General features: G+C 39.9%; 1 protein-coding gene across 7 annotated transcripts in view; it reads left to right on the forward strand.

Annotated features, from left to right (window-relative positions):
- SBF2 (SET binding factor 2) overlaps window positions 1-22,574 on the forward strand; it is a 448,047-nt gene that overhangs the window by 422,934 nt on the left and 2,539 nt on the right. For all 7 annotated transcript variants that reach the window (XM_040456902.1, XM_040456904.1, XM_040456906.1 and 4 more), the window contains 7 exons: window positions 10,368-10,494; window positions 13,702-13,829; window positions 15,063-15,296; window positions 16,365-16,469; window positions 18,636-18,829; window positions 19,515-19,602; window positions 22,254-22,385. In XM_040456902.1, the coding sequence (XP_040312836.1) occupies window positions 10,368-10,494; window positions 13,702-13,829; window positions 15,063-15,296; window positions 16,365-16,469; window positions 18,636-18,829; window positions 19,515-19,602; window positions 22,254-22,385 (1,008 nt within the window). The remainder of the gene's footprint in view (window positions 1-10,367; window positions 10,495-13,701; window positions 13,830-15,062; window positions 15,297-16,364; window positions 16,470-18,635; window positions 18,830-19,514; window positions 19,603-22,253; window positions 22,386-22,574) is intronic.

The raw sequence follows: 22,574 nt of genomic DNA on the forward strand, positions 1-22,574 counted from the left end.
TCTTAAATTAGAACTGCCTCATCATATAAAAAGCCATTGTTTATGCCAGTATATCCAGGTGTCAGATGAATTAAAATGCTAGATCACTGTTTCATAATAGCAACATCTGGCAAATTTTTTGTTGCTTCTAAAAGAAATTGGCTTAGTTCAAATGATATCATTACAGGATGCTTCCTTTTCTTAAAATAGTTGAACCAAATTCAAAAAGAAATACATCCAAAATATAAAAATGAAATTTTTACCTAAAATTTATTTTTAAAATACAATACCAAAGGAACAAACCTGTATGATATAAACGAAAACATGGAGTATAGGCAAGCATCTTCTCTACTTCAACATTAGAGTTAATCTTTGAGAACTTAGAACTTATTGTTTGAGGACCTGTTGTTTGAGAAAAACAAATACTAGTTATAACTTTGCTTTTGAAGTTTATTCAAATCGTAAATTGACTCACTCTGGTCTGGCTGTAAGAGATGGTTGTCCTCACAGTTACCATATGCCAGCACTATGCCAAGTCCTGTTCCAAAGAGAAAAACTATTTGCCTTTTGAAGATATGAACTTTCCTTGTGAGCACATGTGTAAGGAGCTAGGCTGCCCTCAAACAGTTTCAGGACTATAAAATTTATCCATTAATATTGACAAAATGACTGCAGTTAGTGGATTAATGGCATATTCAAAGTTTCTGGTGTCTGCCTACTCCTCATTCATCTGAAAACTGGCAGAAACTGACACAATCCAAGCTGTTTTATAACAAGCCAATTTTGTATTAAAGTTGTTAATATTTTGAGCCCATAAACTGAGTTTACGTATCAGTCTTACTAATTTTTGATCTTTAACAAATTTTTCAACCTCTCTGTGCTTTGGTTTCTAGATAGATACATGGATAGACATAGCTATCAGATGGATTACAAATCATTTTTTTTTAATGTTTATTTATTTTTGAGAGAGAGAGACAGAGAAAGACAGAGCATAAGTGGGGGAGGGGCAGAGAGAGAGGGAGACAAAGAATCTGAAGCAGGCTCCAGTCTCTGAGTTGTTAACACAGAGCCCAATGCAGGACTCGAACCCACAAACTGTGAGATCATGACCTGAGCCGGTCAGACGTTTAACTGACTGAGCCACCCAGGCACCCCAGAAGGATTATAAAGCTTACGTAAAATCATTTGTACAGTAGAAACTGCACAGTTAATGTTTGTTAAATCTTAATCTTGAAATAACAAAAACTAACATTAGTTGCTTGTTTTTCTAGGGTGTATCTACCATACCCACAGTTTTTCCAATGTTGACACCATCCTATATAGGGTCTCTTGTAGCTTAACATTTCTAAATCTTGAAAGTAAAATCCAGTGTTGACCTACTATATTTTATTCCCAAAATGTTGATCTTTCCTGGGATTTGAGTCATAGCTTATTTTATGGGTCTTTAAATATTATAAAGTACTTAATGGCACATGGGCAAAATATAAGACCCTATAAATTCATGTTTCTCCAAATTCCATTTCAGATTCTCTTCTTATAAATAAGTGAAATTGGCAAGTTTCACTCCATAATGGAAAACAAAACTAAAATACCTCACATAGCTTTGTCTTTTAAATCTGTATATTTTTGTCTTTCATCAAGATAAATACAAAATTATTTTGGACAACAGAATCCAGATGATGCCTGACAAAGGCCTAAACTCTACTCATCAGCATATTTGGGGAAATGCTCATATAGAATTAATTTATAGACTGAGATGCCTATCATTTCCAATTCTGCATATTATAATAAGGCTAAATTCATTTGAAGCAGATTTGCCTTTAGGCTCCAAAAATCTTGTGGCCAACAGGAAAGAATAAAATACTGAATCCAAATGCTGTTCTTTGAAAAGATCAATAGAATTGATAAACTTCTAGTGAGACTGATCAAAGAAAGACACAAAATATCAATATTAGAAATGAGAGGGGCACCTCGGTGGCTCAGTTGGTTGAGCGTCCAACTTTGGCTCAGGTCATGATCCCGCAGTCCATGAGTTCAAGCCCTGTGTTGGGCTCTGTGCTGACAGCTCAGAGCTTGGAGCCTGCTTTGGATTCTGTGTACCCCGCCCCTGCTCCTCCCCCCACTCATGCTCTCACTCTCTAAAAAATAAATAAATGTTAAAAAAATTTTTTTAAAAAGAAATGAGAAAGATGACATCACTACAGAGTCTACAGATATGAAAAGCACGGTAAAGGAATATTATGAACATTTTTACACCAATAAAATAAACAGTTTAGATTAAATGGACAGATTCCTTGAAAGACACAAACTCCCACACTCACTCAAGGAGGAATACATAATTTGAAGAAGTCAATGTCTGTTAAGAAAATTGAAATTGTAGTTAAAAATCTTTCCACACTGCAAACTTCAGACCCAGGTGGATTCCCTGGTCAATTCTACCAAGTATTTAAGGAAGAAATAATAGAAATTCTACAAAAACTCTTCCAGAAAATTGAAACAAAGGTAATACTTCTCAACTCAGTCTATGAGACCAGCATTACCCTGGCCTGACAAAGTCAACAAAAGAAAGCCAACAAAAGCCAACTATAGACCAGTATCTGTGGTGATCACACATTTGATGATCACACATGCAAATTTTCTAAACAAAATTTTAGCACATCTAATCCAACAAAATATTTAAAGATAATAGGGGCACCTGGGTGGCTCAGTTGGTTAAGTGTCCGACTTCGGCTTAGGTCACGATCTCACTGCAAGTTTCTAGCCTCACATCAGGCTCTGTGCTGACAGCTTGGAGCCTGGAGCCTGCTTCAGATTCTGTCTCCATCTCTCTGACCCTCCCCTGCTCGTTCTCTGTCTCTGTCTCTCTTTCTCAAATATAAAAAAATAAAACATAAAAAAATTTTTTAATAAATAAAAGATAATATACCATGGCCAGGTGGCACTTACCCCAGGAATGCACAGTTGGTTTCACATTTGAAATCAATCACTATAATTCACCATATTAAGAAACTAAAATAGAAAAACCATATGGTCAAAACCAATACACTCAAACAACCATTTGACAAAATATAACCCATTTCTGTAAAAATGTTCAGGAAACTAGGAATAGAAGAGAACTTTCTCAAACTATAAATAGTATTTTTTTTGAAACCTACAGGTAACATCATATTTACTAGTGAAAGACTAAATGTTTTTCCCCTAAGATCAGTAATAAGATGTGGATGTCTGCTTTACCACTTCTATTCAACATTGTACTAAATAAAGATCCTAGCCATGCAATAAGGCAAGAAAATAATAATAATAATAATAATAATAATAAAGACATCCACATTAGAAAAGTGAAATTATCTTTTTTCACAAACAACAGTTGTCTATGGAATCTACAAAAAAAAAAAGAAAAAGCTAATAGAATAAGTGAATCTGGCAAGGCTACAGAACACATGATCAATATACAAAACTCACTAGTATTTCCACAGATAACAATGAATCATTGGAAAATTGAAATGTAAAAATTATTACCTTTACAATAGTATCAAAGAACGTAAAAGAAATCTAACAAAATATGTTAAAGACCTAGACACTGAAAACTACAAAACCTTACTGAGAGAAATTAAAGGCCTAACCAAAGCAAGAGATACCTCTTGCTCAGAAGACTCAATATTGTTGAAATGTCAGTCTCCACAAATTGATCTAAAGATTCAGTGCAATCACAATCAAACTCCCAGAAGGCTATTTTGTAGAAATTGGCAATCTCATTCTAAAATCCATATGGAAATGCAAAGAATCTAGAATAGCCAAAACAAATTTGAAAAAGAACAAAATTGGAAGACTTGAACTATCTGATTTTATTATAAAGCTACTGTAATCAAGACTGTGTGATAATTGATGTAAAGATAGATAGGTCAATGGAAAGGAAGAGAGTCCAGAAATAGTCCCACACATATATGATATGCAGACAACTGATTTTCAATGAAGGTGCAAAGCAATCTGTAGAGAAAGGATAGTTTTTTCAGCCAACAGTGCCAGACAATTGGATTCCCATATGCAAAAAAAAAAAAAAATTAACTTTGATCCAAACCTAGTAACAGTATAAAAATTAATTCAAAAGGGGTCATAGACCTAAATGTAAGACCTAATATTATACAATTTCTAAAAGAAAATATAGGAAGAATTTTTGTGACCTTGGGTTAGGCAAGGTATCTTAACATTCAACACCAAAAGCATGATTTATAAAAGAACAAATTGAAAGGTTAGACCTAGTTAAAATTTAAAATTTTGTTCTTCAAAAATTACTGTTAATAAAATGAAAAGACAAATCAGAGAGAGAGAAAATATTTGCACATTATGTATCTGCTTAAAGGACTTATGTCCAGAATAATTCAAAAATTCTTCAAACTCAGTAATAAGAAAACAACCAACCTATTTTTTTGTGGGCAAAATATTTGTAATGACTTTACCAAGAGGTACAGATGGCAGATAAGCACATGAGAATATACTTGACACCATTTGTCATTAGGAAATGCAAATTAAAATCACAGCGAAATACCACTACATACCTATTTTAATGGATAAAAAATTTTAAACTGACTACCTCAAGCGTAGATGAAGATGTGAAGGAACCAGAACTCTCTAACACTGCTGGAGGGAATACAGAATTGTACCACCATTTGGGAAAATAGTTTGGCCGTTTTTTAAAAAGTTAAACATACCTGTACCTACCATGTGATTCGGCGTTCCATCCCTAGGCAGTTATGCAAGAGAATGAGAGTTTTTGCCCATCCAAAGGCTTATACATAACTATTCATAGCAGCTTTATAGATAACAACCAGAAATCCAGAAGCAACTTAATGCCCATCCACAGCTATGAATGAACAAATGGTGGTATATCCATACAATGGAATACTATCTAACTATAGAAAGAAATTAACTACTGATAACCCAACATGTCTGCATCTCAAAGAATTATGCTTAGTGAAAGAAGGCAGACAAAAAAAAGAGTTCATACTTATGATTCCATTTATATAAAGCTCTAGTAAATGTAAATTAATCTATAGTGACAAAAAGCAAATCAATGTTTGCTTGAAGAAAGTGTCCAGGAAGAGGCAAAGGGAGCCCAAAGCAGCTTTTAGGAGTTACGAATGATATATTCATTATCTTAATTGTGCTGATGATTTCAGGGTGTATAAATATGTCAAAACTTATCAAATTGTACACTTTAAATATGTACAGCTTATTGTACATCAATTATACCTCATTAAAGCTGTTAAAAAAAGTCTCCTGGCTAACAAACCTCTAATCTCTCACTTATTCCCCATATCTTAAGTCCTTAGATGAGATCTCTTTGGCCTAACCCTATTTCTTCTACTAAAACAATACTTAACAGAGAGAAGGAAGCACATGGATTGTGCTTTTTGGAGACCACTGTAGAATTTTACAGTGGAAGAGTCTAGATGTCACATTGACAAGGAGGGGAAAAAAAGCCAGTGAACTGGGCAAACTGAGTCTCTGGAAGATAGGACTAAATAGAGAAAGTATAATTTTTCTTTTTTACTGGAAATCTAAGCACCAGATTTTGCCATGTGAATATAATCAAGTCTTCATTTCTTATTATGGTAAAAAGACATTTTAGAAGAGAGAATTGAGAGCCCATAAATAAACCCACACATATATGGACAATTGATTTACAACAAAGCAGCCAAGAACATAAAGTGGAGAGAGGACAGTTTTCAACAAATGGAAAAACTGGACAACTACATGCAAAAGAATGACACCAGACCACTGTCTTACACCATACACAAAAATTAACTCAAAATGGATTAAAGACTTGAATGTAAGGACTGAAACTATAAAATTCCTAGAAGAAAACATGGGCAGTACACTCCTTGACATCAGTCTTAGCGATGTATTTATGGATCTGACTCCAAAGGCAAGGGAAGCAAAAGCAAAAATAAACACATGGGACTACACTGAACCAAAAAGCTTCCACACAATGAAGCAAACCATCAAAATGAAATGACAGACTACTGAATGGGAGATGATATTTGCAAATTATATATCTGATAAGGGGTTAATATCCACAATATATAAAGAACTCCTATAACTCAGTGATTAAAAAACAAAACAAAACATGGATAGAGGCTCTAAATAGACATTTTTCCTGTGTTTCTTAATGTCAGATTCCAGATGTGGTTATCTAAGTATTAATCAATCCAGCATTCAGGTCAATCTGAATCTTTTTTTCCATTGAAGAAATCCTCACATGCTTATTTCTTAAACTGTTGCTAAAGGGGAAAAGAAAAAGAGAAAGAAAAAAAGTTGTTCTACCTCTTCTTTTCTACTTCCAGTAAACCTGATAATTAACCTCAGTTTGGGGGCAGATTGTTTTTCAACCCCAAGCAGTTAGCAACTGCAGGTGCCCTTGTGGCACATACAGGCACAAGCATAGTGCCCCAAGCACCCTCACGATGATGCTATCTAAGCACCAATTCCAGTTCAAGCAGGGTGAGTGCCAGGGTCCTTGAGAAGTGTCTAACCTTTCTAACATAATTGTAGGGTCTGGGATTTGTGGTGAGGCCAGTCACTCAGTACAGTGGGCTGTGAAAGTATTTTTCCACTTGTAGAGTTTTGCTTCTAGTCCTAGCATATGATCTCCCTGAAATGCCTGTAAGTTCAACGCAAGGTCATATTCATTATCATTTCCATCCTACTTTACCTCATAAGTGGGTCTTCAAAATTACATACTTAAGCATATTAAGTATCAGAATAATCAAGGAAAGATACAGACATGTATGAGGCAAGTGGTTTCTATGGAAAATAGTTATTAAATGTTTTGTTATTTGGCGCTTTGTTTAATAAAAAGATTTTTTAAAGTTTTTAGAATCTATTATGGACTGGGTCTGTAGAAATAGCCCTGAACTCTTCTTCCCCTGTGAGTAACAAAGTGTATTCCAATGTCTGTTGGGGCAAAGTTGTTCTTGGAGCTCACTCTCCCTGAGCACATTGAATATGTCTCCTCCCTAAGACTCAAATGGAAGGGAACCAAGTTCTATCTCGGGCTTGTCCCCTGCTTCTGTCCTACCATCCACAACCTGAGTCACCCCCTCTCTGTCATGTGCACAATGGCTATTGGGGTGGTGCTATTGGTTGTGAACCAGAAGCTCAGTCTAAAGAGCTTGCAGTTCTAAAACCTTAGAATAGGGCACACTACCTAGCTATTCAGAGCCATGTTCCATGGAAAGCTCTCCTGTCTTAAGGAGACCTGATGCAACAGGAGGTGGCTCAGATAAGGGAAGCAACTCCACAGTATATAAGCCCATTGCGTGAGTCACACTCCCTTTTAAAACATTTTCTTAAAATCCATTTTACTTCATATTATGAGGTAAATTTTTAGTCCATTTAAAAAACCAATAAGAAAATGTTAAGGGGAAAAAACACCTTTAATCACAGAAAACTAGGTTTCTAACCAAATGATAAACTTTAATAAATCAGTGATATCCAGATCGTGACTTTAAATTTTCACTGATCTGTGGTAGCCACCTGGGTAGCTCAGCCAGTTAAGGGTCTGACTTTGGCTTGGGTCATGATCTCACAGTTTGTGGGCTCAAACCCCGCCTTGGGCCCTGTGCTGACAGCTCAGAGCCTGGAGCCTGTTTCGGATTCTGTGTCTCCCTTTCTCTCTGCCCCTCCCCCTCCTTGCTCTCGCGCACTCTCTCTCTCTCTCTCTCTCTCTCAAAAATAAATAAACATAAAAATTTTTTAAAAAATAGATTCTCAGGGGCGCCTGGGTGGCTCAGTCAGTTAAGCGTCCGACTTCATCTCAGGTCATGATCTCACACTCCATGAGTTCAAGCCCCGCATCGGGCTCTGTGCTGACAGCTCAGAGCTTGGAGCCTGCTTTGGATTCTGTGTCTCCCTCTCTCTCTGCCGCTCCCCTGCTCATGCTCTGTCTCTCTGTGTCTCAAAAATAAATAAAAACATTAAAAAAAATAGATTTTCACTGATCTTTTAGTCTGTAATATCAACATACATGCCTGCTCACTTTGGCTGACCAAGTGTGGGTCTACATTGCCAAATTAAACATGGAGAGAAAAGCTGGCTTCTAGACAGCCTGCCTACAGTGTTCATTTGAAACAGCTTGTAAAGCAAGTATAATTATGATTGGAACTTCTCTCAACCAAACAAAATTCTCTAACGGGCCATGAGAGATTGAGTCATAGAGAGGTGAAACTGCTAGGTTGATTGGAGTATCACGAGGTCATCAGCCTACCTTCTGCCACCATAAGATGGCTCCACAGAGTCTGCATGCAGCTTGTCTAAAGTACACTATAGCTCAGTGACGGTTCCAAGTTCTGCCTTGCTCCCTCCCTCCCATATCATGCTTGCATCCTTATTCCTATGTCCAAGGACCTCACAGTCTAATTTCATGATGACCAATCAGGTTAAATGGCATAAGCCCTTCCCCCTTCCCTTGGCACTTGAACGTATCTTTCTTCTACTCATCTGTCCGTCCTCATTTCCAAAGCTGTTCCCTATATCTGGGCCTGTAGTCTCATTCATTCTTGCTTTCCTGGAGCCTTACTCTCTTAGTTTCCAGCTCTTTTGCCACAACTTGTTCTCTCTCTACTGGCTTCTCTTGCATTGTCCTCAGACAGGCACGTCGTATTTCTTTTGTCCAGAAAAGATCTCTTGCTGTCCCCTAAACCACCACCTCCTCTCTCATTCCTTTCACTGCCAAATTGCTTGTTTTATTACCCACTATTACACCACAAACACTTGAAGGGAAAATTATGACTTGTGATAATTTATGTCTATCAAGTATTAGCACAGTATAAAGCAGTGAATAAGGCACAGACTATTGGAATCTAACAAGCCGGATTCAAATTTGGTCTCACTGGTTACTGTCTAATGACCTTGGGAAGTTACTTAATCTTACTCATCCTCAGCTTCTTTGTTTCTAAGTGGGGGAAGAGGTGGTGGGAATGATAATGCTTATCTTCAGAGGATCTAAATAGATATTTTTCCAAAGAAGACATGCAAGTGGCCAATAGGTATATGAAAAGGTTGTCAGCATCACTAATATCAGGAAAATGCAAATCCAAACCACAATGAGATATCACCTCACACCTATTAAGATGTAGAGAAAAGGGAGCCCTTGTGCATAGTTGGTGGGAATGTAGATTGGTGCAACCACTGTGAAAAAGTGGTTCCTCAAAAAACTAAAAATAGAATGACCTTATGATCTGGCAGTCCCACTTCTGGGTATTTATCCAAGGGAGTGAAATCAGTATCTCAAAGAGATAGCTCTAATCCTGTATTCACTGAAGCATTATTCACTAAATAGCCAACATATGGAAATAGCCTAAGTGTCCATCTACAGATGAATGGATAAAGAAAATGTTATATATATAAACAATGGAATATTATTCAGCCATGAGAAAAAAATAAAAAAGGAAATCTTGCCATTTGCAACAACATGGCTGGACCTTGAGGACATTATGCTAAGTGAAATAAGTCAGAGAAAAATTAATTCAGTATAATCTCATTTATATGTGGAATCTAAAAAAGCCAAACTCATAGAAACAGTAGAATGGTGGTTGCCAGAGGCTGGGGTTTGGGGAAAATGGGGAAATACCAGTCAAAGGATACAAACTTCCAGTTATAAGAGAAATAAGTTCTGGAAATCCAACGTACAGCATGATGACTATAGTTAACAATGCTGTATTATATACTTGAAAGTTACGAAGAGACTAGATCTTAAATGTTCTCACCAAGGAAGAAGGTAATTTTGTGAGGTGATAAAGGTATTAACTAATCGTATTGTGGTAATCATTTCATAATAAATATGTGTATCAAATCATCACATTTTATACCTTAAATTTAAACATTATGGGGCGCTTGGGTGGCTCAGTCGGTTAGGCGTCTAACTTCAACTCAGGTCATGATCTCATGGTTTATGAGTTCGAGCCCTGCGTCAGGCTCAGAGCCTGGAGCCTGCCTTGGATTCTGTGTCTCCCCTCTCTCTGCCCCTCCCATGCTATGCTCTGTCTCTCTCTGTCTCTCAATAATAAATAAATGTTAAAATTTTTTTTTTAATTTACACATTATATGTCAATCATATCTCAATAAAACCAGATAAGAATGATGCCTATCATACAGTGTTGTTATGGAGAGTAAATGAAATTATGATTCTAAAAACCCCTTGCATGGTGTCTGGCACATAGTAGTTGCTCAGAAAGGCTGGTTCCCTTCCCACCTCCACTTACGGTAGGGATTCAGTTGATTGAGTGACCACATGGTCTCCTGCATATATCAGGACATCATTCAGTGGCGTGGCATCCAGTTTTTGTTAAGTTTGGGTCTTACTCTTTTCTTTGCCTTGTGTGTTTCAGGTTCACAACCAGTATCCAACTGAGTTTGAATTCAATCTCTATTACTTGAAGTTCTTGGCTTTCCACTATGTGTCTAATCGCTTTAAAACATTTCTCCTGGATTCAGACTATGAAAGATTAGAGCATGGTATGTGTTTGCATGCCCTTGTTTCATATTTTTTGATAGTTTTTGTGTGTTTTTTAAAAAAAATTTAATGTTTGTTTTTGAAGGAGAGAGAGAGAGAATGAGCAGGGGAGAGATAGAGAGAGAGGGAGACACAGAATCTGAAGCAGGCTCCAGCTCTGAGCTGTCAGCACAGAGCCTGACACGGGGCTTGAACTCATGAGCCATGCAATCATGACCTGAGCCGAAGTCAGAAGCTTAACCAACAGAGCCACCCAGATGCCCCATTTTTTTGTGTTTTTAATTGAAAACTCCAATAACATAACTACCCCCAAGTGTGGCAAGGCCATTTTAGGATTTATAAAAGTAGAATAGGTAGGAACGAGTGCCCAGATTCTGAGATTATGTGCTGTACTAGCTCTTAGGGACTGCAAGTGGTCTTCCCTGTAGCACCTTTGAAAGGTGAAATCTGCTTACTATTTTAATATCTCAAAGTGGTATCACCGTTTGAAGAGAAACATTTGACCTAGTTTTTCCATCCCAGGTACACTCTGGTAGGAAAGGTGCCTGCCCTTGGAGGCACTTTGCATAGCAGTAAAGGCTCTGGAGGAAATAGAACAGGATTAAATTCTAGTATTCCCAGTACCAACTGAGTACTTTGGACATGTTAGGTGCCTCTCTGAGTTTCTTCAGTTTCCTCATCTTTAAAATGAGTACAATAATAGCACCTACCCCTTTGGGCCATGATGATCACATTAGGAAATATTTGTAAACTTCTTAGCACAGTTTATAGTGTATAATAATAACTCATTAAATTTTAGACATCTCCATCAATATTATAATTTTTAAGAGCAGTAATACTTGTAAAGAGTAGATTTTAAAAGTCAGGCGGCCCCTGTGAAAACATTCCCACAGGGATTTTACATTCTGTTGTTATAGGGAGAAGAGAAGGGAGGATGTACAGGATCTTGTTAAGAAGACAACAAAGAAAAAAATCAGCTATTTTCAGTATATGTACCTGGATTTTCATAAAGAAGACTCTTCTAGTAGCTGAAAATATTTACTGATGTTCTCAGTTTACAGTTTACAGTATGTCTTGGGACATACTGCTTTCCAGTGCATGCTGTTAAAATTGTCTAGTGTGATATTTTATACTGTTGGGAAGGGAGACAGCACTCGTTCTTATTTATACTTCTAGACCTTTGTTGACTCAGAATTGTCGTTCCACACGTCATAATCAGAAACTTTATAATTTCTTAAGCACCCATGGTTTGGGAAGATATGAAGGAAAGCTGGTTACAAGAGACATTGGAGTCACTTGGAGAACTTTTAAAATATCTGCTTGGACTCATCCTCAGAGATTCTGATTTAATTGGTCTGAGGCAAGACCTAAGCATTGGGGGTTTTTAAAGCCCTTGATTTTTCCAATGTGTGGCCAGGGTTGAAAACTACCACACTGGACTCTGCAGTTAAAAGGTAGACTAGAAACACTAATTAGTCTTGGGGGCCTCTTACAGGATTTTGTGCAGAGTTGGGCTTGAGACCATCTTTTCTGATAAACTGATAAGATGCTTCTTGACTTTTGACTGAGTCATTTCATTCAAAGCAAGACAGCACTGCTAAGGAAGGCACCCTTGCTGGCCTTTTAAAGAAATAACCTCCTGGGGCTACTGGGTGGCTCAGTCAGTTGAGCATCTGAATCTTGATCTCAGGGTCATGAGTTTAAATTTTTTTTTTTCAACGTTTATTTATTTTTGGGACAGAGAGAGACAGAGCATGAACAGGGGAGGGGCAGAGAGAGAGGGAGACACAGAATCGGAAACAGGCTCCAGGCTCCGAGCCATCAGCCCAGAGCCTGACCCGGGGCTCAAACTCCCGGACCGCGAGATCGTGACCTGGCTGAAGTCGGACACTTAACTGACTGCGCCACCCAGGCGCCCCTCAGGGTCATGAGTTTAAGCCCAGCATTAGGGTCTGCACTGGGTGTGAAGCCTACTTAAAAAAAAAAAAAAAAAAAAAGAAGAAGAAGGAGAGGGAGGGGGAGGAGGGGAGGAGGAAGAGGAGGAGGAGAAGGAGAAGAAGGAGAAGAAGAAGGAGTGCCTGGGTGGCTCAGTCTGTTAAACATCTGACTCTTGATTTTGGCTTGGGTTATGATCTCACAGTTTGTGAGATCGAGCCCTGCATTGGGTGTTGCATTGACAGCACAGAGCCTGCTTGGGATTCTCTCTCTCTCTCTCTCTCTCTCTCTCTCTCTCTCTCTCTCTCCCTCTCTATCTGCCCCTCCCTTGCTCACACAGTCTCTTTCTCAAAATAAATAATAAAACTTTTGTTTTTAAAGCTTATTTAAAAAAAAAAAGTGAGGGGCGCCTGTGTGGCGCAGTCGGTTAAGCGTCCGACTTCAGCCAGGTCACGATCTCGCGGTCCGTGAGTTTGAGCCCCGCGTCAGGCTCTGGGCTGATGGCTCAGAGCCTGGAGCCTGTTTCCGATTCTGTGTCTCCCTCTCTCTCTGCCCCTCCCCCATTCATGCTCTGTCTCTCTCTGTCCCCAAAAAAATAAATAAAAGTTGAAAAAAAAAAAAAAACTTTAAAAAAAAAAAGTGAGCTCATGTGAGTGACACATTGACTGTTTGATGGGTGCAAAGATAGGATCAGAAACTCCCTGAAGCACCTCCCCCACCCACTACATTTGGCTTTTGTTAAGTCACTCAAGGATACAGACCACACCCTTCTATCATCCAAAGTCTTCATGACCATGATTTGCAGTATATAAATTACTAAATAAGAAAACACTTTAAATGGCTTCATAATAAACAGCCAAGGACTGAAAAAAGAAACATAAAATTATGTTTTTAACTGAACTTCATCACATAACTCTAAGTCCTTCCCATTTCTCCTGAAAAATATGTAGAATGACTCCTGGCATGGAGCTCTGTGAATCTAGATATAGATGTAGGATATAGATTAGAAGAGAGTCGCTATGTGCTGCTAAATACTTGGGAAAACCTTACCAGATGTTTTCCTTCCATTTGGGTTTGTTTCCATATAGCTGTGAAGTTCATTCCTATCCTTAGCTTTGCGGTCACCACCTAAGGTTTCTGCACATACATTGCTGTTCTGAGAGCTGTAAGATATATTTTTCTTTTCATCTGGTACATGCATCATAGTTTTAAGCAAACTGTTGATTTATTTGACTTTTGTTGATTTTTTTTGGGGGGGGGGGGTTGATTTACAGGAACGTTGTTTGACGATAAAGGAGACAAGCATGCCAAAAAAGGAATTTGTATTTGGGAGTGTATTGATAGAATGCACAAGAGGAGTCCCATTTTCTTTAATTATTTATATTCACCAATGGAAATAGAGGTACAGTAAGAAAGCATTTATGTTTCACTTTCTGAGTATCTAGTGTTAAAGTTTTCCTTACTTTTAAGTATATATAAGCTGTTTAAGCTTTTTATAAACATTGGATTAGGAAGCTATTTAAAATACCAGAAGCTATTTAAAAATTTGATATACACTATGGGCTTGGGTTATGATGGAATACAGACTGTTCATCATATTCTTGACCACAAAAATTAGGAGCTGGCCCCCAAAATCTAGGAGGGATAACTTCAAGAAAGTCAAAGTGAGGCAACTTTCTCCAGGAAGAAAGACCAAACAAAACTTGAAACCTCAACTGGTTATCTAAGCTGAAAAAATCTAAAATACTTTAGAAAAGATTTCCCTAAGTCCATTTATACCAAAGCTGTGGAAGAACCCCTATGGAACGCCGGATGTTTGGAGCCCAGCTCAAAAGAATGACGTCTCAGGGACAACCATGCTCTGTGATGCACATCTATGTGAAGTAAGCTCTGGGATGGAACAGACTGGTTTGATGACAAGTGAGAAGTATCACCTCACTCAGGGGCAGGAATGCCCCTGCCCTGGGTCCCATGCATTAGGACCCCATTCTGGCCTTTCTCCAACTATCCCCTCCTCATAAAATGAAGACCACAAGAAACAAGGGTATGTGCTTAGATACCCTTTCTTCATCTAAACCATGTACCCAAAATTTCTTGCCTAAATCCAAGTTGCTCACAAAGCTACTTCTTCCAGTCTGTCTCCCAAGCCGGTGCATGTTCCCTTCAGCCTCAAGGGTGCCTAAGAAGTAGCTGTTTGGCAGGTAGTAGACCAAGTTTAGTTTTGTGGACTAGGGTGTGTATATATATATATATACACATTCATAAAAGACCTCAGAATATAGGACAGAGCCAAGGTGAGAGGAGCAGGGGATTAGGCCAAGGACTGGGAGCTGGGACCAGCTTTCCCAGTGCCACCTTGGGCCTTGGTATAGAATTCCAAGGAGTCCAAGAATTCTCAGTTTGAGCCTGGTCTTCCAGATCATTAGGAAGTTATATTTACCAAGGTAGGAGGAGAGATATATTTTATTTAATAGTTTATCTTGATGTATAATATCTAAATATTTACATATATGGTATTTGAATCTCCATTCATGCTCTTGCCCTGGACCCTGCAAATGTTAAGGGCTGACCTGCCAGTAAGCTGGGGTACTTTGAGGTCAAGATGAAACTATATTTCAGAATTTTCTTTGAACAGGCCCTGAAGCCCAGTGTAAATGTCTCCAGCCTCAAGAAGTGGGATTACTACACAGAGGAGACCCTTTCCACAGGCCCTTCATATGACTGGATGATGCTAACCCCCAAGCACTTCCCCTCTGAGGACTCTGAAGTGGCTGGAGGAGCTGGCCCCCAGAGCCGGAGGAGAACAGTGTGGCCCTGCTATGATGATATCAGCTGTGCTCAGCCCGATGCTCTCACCAGCCTTTTCAGTGTAAGTCAGGCCTGTGTAGACATGCACAGAGGGCAACAGGGGCCCTGGTAGTACCCGAGGCCTCAGAAACCAGGCTAAATTAAAAGTGGTTCGCACACTTCCGGACATGGCTGTCCTCACTCTGAGCCAGTGTGATACGTAGCATTCCAGGAGAATGAAGAAAACCAAATTTGCTCCCCAACAACAGTAGGGGACCAGGCTCAACTACTGGAAAAGGGTCTCAAAAAAGTAAGTTTTCTGGCATTATGAGGAAGCAATCAAGCAAATGGAGCAATTTGCAGCTTCCCAGCTGTTTTAGCTGCCCAACAGCCTGAGTCAGGCCTGGGTTATGGCTTTTGTGGGTGCTCTACTTCCTCTGGTCAGAAGTGTGGGTAGTTGATGGCCTGATGGGAATACTGCCAGCGTCTCTACAGAGAATATTCTGAACTGAAACAATCCCAGCAGTAGCCACCCTGCTGAGAGCAGCAGCCCTGAGGAAAGGGTTTGAGCCCTGATATGGGCCAAGCAGTTCCTGAAGAGTCTTCGTGCAGTCTTGTGACTGGGAGGAGTGTGCTGCAGTGAAGGCGTCACAGAGGCAGCTGCTCTGATCCCCAGCTTCCTTGTCCCGAGGAAATTCCATTCTTTGTGCATTTCTTGGTTCATTCTTTCCACATCTGGTTTTAAATCAGCAGAGTTAGGGGTTCCTCTGTCAAGGACAGACTCCTACCTCAGCTACTAGGGTTTGGATGCCAGCCCAGTGCTTGGCCTTTTGCGGTGGCCATCAGATTCCCTCTGGGCTAGCCAAAGGTGAAGGTGTTTGGGATACATATTTTATGTCTTTATTTAAGCTATTCTGTACAAAAAGGCCTGATTACAGATCCTAATAAATCATCTTTGCCATAGTGCATCATACCAGCTAGAGTTCACACCGCTGCTCCTGGCTTGGGAGACCTCTGAGGCCATTGACTTCAGCTGCCCTCTGACCATGATGTCCATTGGGGCCCAGTACAGAGGAGATGTGGCTCTGGGACACGTCCTGATTTCTATGAAATACTTACTATCAGAAAACTCCTTTTTATTACTTTGCAGGAAATTGAAAGATTGGAGCATAAATTGAACCAAACCTCTGAGAAGTGGCAGCAGCTGTGGGAAAGAGTAACTGTGGACCTTAAAGAAGAGCCCAGAACAGACCGTGTGAGTTGGTAAAATCCTTTGAGGAGCTACTTCTGAGCTTTTTGAGGGTGCTAGGTCAGGTAGGGCCCGCTGCCACAGGTATCCCAGGTGAGTTTATGGCCAAAGAGAAGGGTAGAAAGGGAGGGGTCATGCCCTGGAGGTCCAGGGCAGAAAGTTCCAAATGACTGAATAGTTCCTGAGTGTCTCACTTCACCGCAGTGACATAATACTTGTGTTTCAGGGCCCCGCATCCACGGAAAATTACTGGGTTCTTTTCTATCTGTGTCTCTGTGGTTTCAGCTGAGTTTCTACCACGAGTGGGGAGGGGAACACCCGGACCGTATTTGCTTCAGAGAAATAACCAGAGAAAAGAAAATATTTTTAAAAGACAAATTATGCTACTTTCTGTTGCTCACACCCCCTTTTCTGTTTCTGAATTGAGAAATATTTATCATAAAAATATTTTAAAAACAGAGGCAAGTGGGTTGCTCAGTTAGTTAAGCGTCCCATTCTTGGTTTCAGCTCAGGTCATGATCTTACAGTTCTCAAGTTCGAGCCCAGTGTCGGGCTCTGTGCTGACAGTGCAGAGCCTACTTGGGATTCTCTCTTTCTCCCTCTCTCTCTGGCCCTCCCCTGCTTGTACTCTCTCTCTCAAAATAAATAAATCAACATTAAAATTTTTTAATATTTTAAAAACACTCTGTTTTCTGTTTTTCACAACCCCCCTCTCTGTTCTGATTTAAACTTTTATCAGGCATGTAATACGTGCAAAAGACTGTGCTGAGCACCCTGTACACTTTAGCCTCCCACTTACCCCACAGTGAGGGAGTGGTGTCCCTTCTGATGTGTGAGGGGACAGGCACCATCAAATCCACATCACACTAGCTCCAGATGCAACAGAAGGACAGATGTGAATGTTCAAAAGAGCATTTCAGAAAGAAGGAGAGGTCAGCAGGGTCCGATGTCACAGCAGGGCAGGGAGAATCGGGTGTAGAAGAAAGCCTCTGGCATGGTAAGAAGGGATCCTCTGGGCACTAGCTGTTGCCTTCCAGTGACAGTTCTGGAGCTGCTATCAGGCCACAGGTGGGTGCTGTCTTACTGCTTTAATTCTCAGAAAAATAAAATACTTTCTTGATATTTTTGCTGGTTATGAAAGTGAGATATACTTATTCTTTTAAATAAGACAATACACAAATAGTGATAAACAGAGGACAAAAATCACCCACAATTTAAAACCTAGAAATAAACCACTAAGCTTATTGTATCATTCAAAACATACATATAAAAGGGATTTGCCATACATACTATTTATTTATTTATTTATTTATTTATTTATTTATTTATTTATTTATTTTGAGAGAGAGAGAGAGAGTAAGCAGGGGAAGGGCAGGGAGAAAGGGGAGAGAGAATCCCAAGCAGGCCCTTCACTGTCAGCATAGAGCCTGACTCGGGGCTGAATCCCACAAACTGTGAGATCATGACCTGAGCTGAAACCAGGAATCAGACACTTAACCTACTGAGCCACCCAGGTGCCCCCTATACATACTATTTTTTTTTATTTTTTTTTTTAACGTTTTATTTATTTTGGAGACAGGGAGAGACAGAGCACGAACAGGGAGGGTCAGAGAGAGGGAGACACAGAATCTGAAACAGGCTCCAGGCTCTGAGCTGTCAGCACAGAGCCCGATGCGGGGCTCGAACTCACAGACCGCGAGATCATGACCTGAGCCGAGGTCGGCCGCTTAACCAACTGAGCCACCCAGGCGCCCCTATACATACTATTTTCAAACCTGCTTTCTTTTTTACTTACTATGAGGCATACATGGCCTCCCATTGGTCACTGTATATAAACCAGCATGGAAGTTTTAATGGCTTCTAGAATTCCATTGATGGAAATATTTTTTTAACCAGTCCCCTAATGATAGACATGTAGGTTGTTTCTGAATTTTTTCTTTTATAAACAACTGCAGGATAAACCTCTTTGTACATATACTTTGTGTATTTTGCTCCAGTTTTCTCTTTGACATAAATTTTCAGAAATGAAATTATTGGATTAGTTGCTCAATAAAATCTTTGTAAAACTTTCCTAGCTCTTTTTTTTTTCTTTCACTTAAAATGCAAATGTATTACCTTCTATTTTGGGGGGTGGAGGGGTGTGTTTTTTCCTGAAGTATAGTTCTTTTTCAGCCCCAGAGACACCCTTCAGGCTCCCCAGGAATTGTGTCTACCAACCTACCTTCCTATCAGAAGAGGTCTCTGCTGCACCTGCCAGACAGCAGCACGGGGGAGGAGCAGAGTGCCAGCATCTCCCCATCCAATGGAGTGGACCGGAGAGCGGCCACGCTGTACAGCCAGTACACAACCAAGAATGACGAGAACAGGTGGGCACGCTGAGCCCTGCCTGCGGCTGCACCACAGGCCCTTCAATCAGCCAGGCCTGTGCAGTACTGCCTCCTATAAACTTAAATGGGTTTGCCACATAACTGGGTTTGCCTCGATTCTTTCTTTGTTCCTATTTTAAATGTGTCAAAGGGGTCTTTAAAGAGGAAAAATCAAAATTACAACTAAAATAATGCCAAGAGGTTATAGCTATTTTTGGTTGAGTCCTGATTATCGTTATCTCATGTGTGTCAGATCTCTTGAGGGAACGTATGTTAATCAGCACTTTTGTGGTGGCACACGTCACACGTGCTAGCTAGCTCAAGCAAAAAGGAATTTACTCACGTAGACTGGGAGGGCCAAGGATGTGCCAGTTTCTCACATAGTATCTTCAAGCTTCTGTTCATTTGCTGGCTCTGCTTTCCTCTGTGGGTTGCATCATTCCCAACATGGCACAAAAGATGGCTACCGTGAGCTCCAAACCTCACAAATTTGGTAATTCCAGCAGAAAGAGGCAGTCTTTCCCCCATAAGTCTAGTAGAAAAATTCTGGAGAGAATTCTGATTGCCTTTTTGGGGGACTATCTGAGAGAAAGAGAGACTTGACAGACAAAAACAACAGACATCCTCTTCACAGTACTTTTTAAATGAAAACCAAAGTTAACTGACCTGTCATCATTTCTTCTAGGTCCTTCGAAGGAACACTTTACAAAAGAGGGGCTCTGCTGAAAGGTTGGAAGCCCCGTTGGTTCGTGTTGGATGTAACAAAACATCAGGTAATACTGTCAAAGCCTACAGAAATCACTTTTCTCTAAGCTAGGCTCAGTCCCTGGCTGTTGTACAACTCTAAACAGACAGACACATCCCTCATGTTCAGACAAGGCCTCACATATGCTCCCTGTGGGCTTCTTCAAGGACTCAGCATGTCCCTGAGTTAGGGCAGTAGCCTTCTGAGGGAAGGTCCAAAGTAGCTCTGCCTGATGTATACAGGCAGAGGCAGTGACACTGGGGCCCAGAGCATTAAGAGCACTAGAACTCTGCTTTTCATGCTCAAATATCTTCTGCTGCCTGTTCTTAAAACCCAGGCCAGGAGAGGACCTGAGCTTTTCAGTGGGTTGCATTCCACATGCATATATAGAGCCTGTGCTTGGGAGCAGTCCTCAGAATACAGATTACCTTCATTTTTGCAGCATAAAGCATCCATTCAAAACTGAGGGCATTAATTTATTTGACAAACATTTATTGCTCATCATGTACTGGTTACTAAAGAAAGCATCATTTTCCCTCAAAATGAGAGCAACAGTGGAGAGAGGGGGCCCTGAAATAGGCCGAAGGGGCTATACCCACTCAAAGAGGGAATTCTCACTGAGCAAGTACTAGCCTGGACCTCACTGGCCATGTTGGGAAGTCCTTTGTCCATTGTTAGGTTCTTAGCTATTGCTACAGCAACCCCTGCAATTCTTAGTATCATGATCTTTGCTCCAGTAATCTCAGGGGTGAGGGATCCCTACCCAAACCTCCAGCCCCTCCATACCCTTCCATGGTGACATTCTCATGGCCTCCAAATATTCTGACTGTGGGCCTCACTCTACCTTGGAACTGACTGCTCAGCCTGAGGCAGAGGGGTACACATCTTGATTCTCAGTGCATTCATTTCTAAAATGGACTCTGCTGAGAAAGATACAAACTAGTACCCCTATACAGTGCTCTGGTCGTACGTGCACCTAGGAAACTCTTTCCAGATACAGATTTGAAATGGGGATCACATTTCCCTCTGCTCAGGGAATTTCATAAAAGTTACACAGTCTCTGTGGAAGAATATAGAGAATTTATTTACAAATATGCAATGGAACCCCCAGGGGGGGGGGGGGGAGGGGGTTGTACTTTAAAATAACAATGTGTCTGAAATCATAGAGCCTACACTGTGGAGAAAAGTTCCATTAAACCACTAAATATAACATAGGACAATGTCATAATTTTTCTGTAATTTACAGTTACACCAAATTATACTTGCATTCTTACCAGTCTTTTGGATTTAACACGAAAGGTATATAGTTTTTCCATTTAGACCTACTTATACCATGCCTGACTGGAGAGACAGAAAAGTCTGAGGCCAGAACCATAGTGACAGAGGCATCAGACCCTTTCCTACTGTGTAAGTTAGAGAGTGAAATCCAGACTCATTTAGTTAGAGAGTGATATCCAGTCCTGGCACATGATAACCACTCAGTCAAATGGTGAGCTATTTATTGTTTTTCAAAAATCAATTTAAATGTTTATTTATTTATTTATTTTGAGAGAGAGATTGAGAGAGTGTGTGTGTGTGAGTGCAAGCAGGGAAGACGGACAGAGAGAGAGCGAGAGACAATCTCAAGCAGGCTCCATACAGTCAGCACAGAGCCCGATGTGTGGCTTGACCCCATGAACCCATGAGATCATGACCTGAGCTGAAATCAAGAGTCAGACATGTAACTGAGTGAGCCACCCAGGTGGTGCCCCTCAAAAATCACTTTAGATTTACATGTGGTTTGGCAACTTGTATTTTTTATATGGTATATCTTGAACATACTTTCCTACCAGTTCATATAGATCTTCCTTATAATTTTTGACAAGCTATATATAGTAGTCTGTATCACTGATATAATTAACCAACCATCATTTAATTAACCAACACCCCAATGAAAGACAGATACATCTTTTCAGTTTTTACCTGATCAAAACAGTGCTGAAGGAAACCTCTTTATGTGTATCTCTGCATGCTTGTGGGATTGTTTCTGTAGGATACATTTCTAGAGGTGAGAAGGTATATCAATAGGCATAAACATTTTAAATTTTAGATGATATTGCCAAATTGTCCAAAGAGTTTCTAACAAATTATATTTCCACTAGCAATGTTTGAGAATACCTAGTGCCTTGCCCTCACCGTGAATATTTCTTAATCTAAGTGAAAAGTGAAATCTTACTGATTACATCCCTTTTCTTTCATCAGTGAGGTTGCCCATCTTTTTAAATGTTTATAGGTCTTTTGCATTTCCTCTGTGAATTACCTGTTGAGATTTTTTTGACCATTTTTCTACTAAATTGTTTATCTTTTTCTTATCAATTTCTAGGAATTCTGCATATTTTTCTAAACAACCTCTTTTATATGTTACATATATTTTTTCCAATTGTTAGCTGACATTTAGTTTTAGTTTTTAACATGTAATACTTGTATTCATTCGAATTTCAGAAAAATATGTCTTTTTCCTCCTTTCTGTCAGCCACCTAGTCCTCGTTCCGAAAAGCAACAGTGTTTTTATTTTCTTGCTTATTATTTCAGACACAGTTTAGCAAGGTACAGAGGCAAGTATTCAAATACATTTTGAAAAGTCATACCATTTTCCTTTTCTGTGTCTCTTATTTCCCATCTGTATCCTTTTGGTTCCAGCTGCGATACTATGACTCAGGTGAGGACACAAGCTGTAAAGGCCACATTGATCTGGCTGAAGTAGAAATGGTCATCCCTGCTGGCCCTAGCATGGGAGCCCCAAAGCACACGAGTGACAAGGCTTTCTTTGATGTAAGTGGATCTCACTACATCTCACTAGAAAACCTGGCTCTGTCTGTACATGATTCCTTACAATCCATCCACCTCCAAGAATTATGGGGCCTCAGAGCAATTGGTGGTGACAGATGATAACCCCTTGGCTATGGAAATTGCTCCAGAACTTGAACTTAGCACTCGATCCCCAAACCTGACATCTCCAAG

This window comes from Herpailurus yagouaroundi, unplaced genomic scaffold (assembly GCF_014898765.1).
Source record: "Herpailurus yagouaroundi ecotype Mexico unplaced genomic scaffold, PumYag 218, whole genome shotgun sequence".
NCBI lineage: Eukaryota > Metazoa > Chordata > Mammalia > Carnivora > Felidae > Herpailurus > Herpailurus yagouaroundi.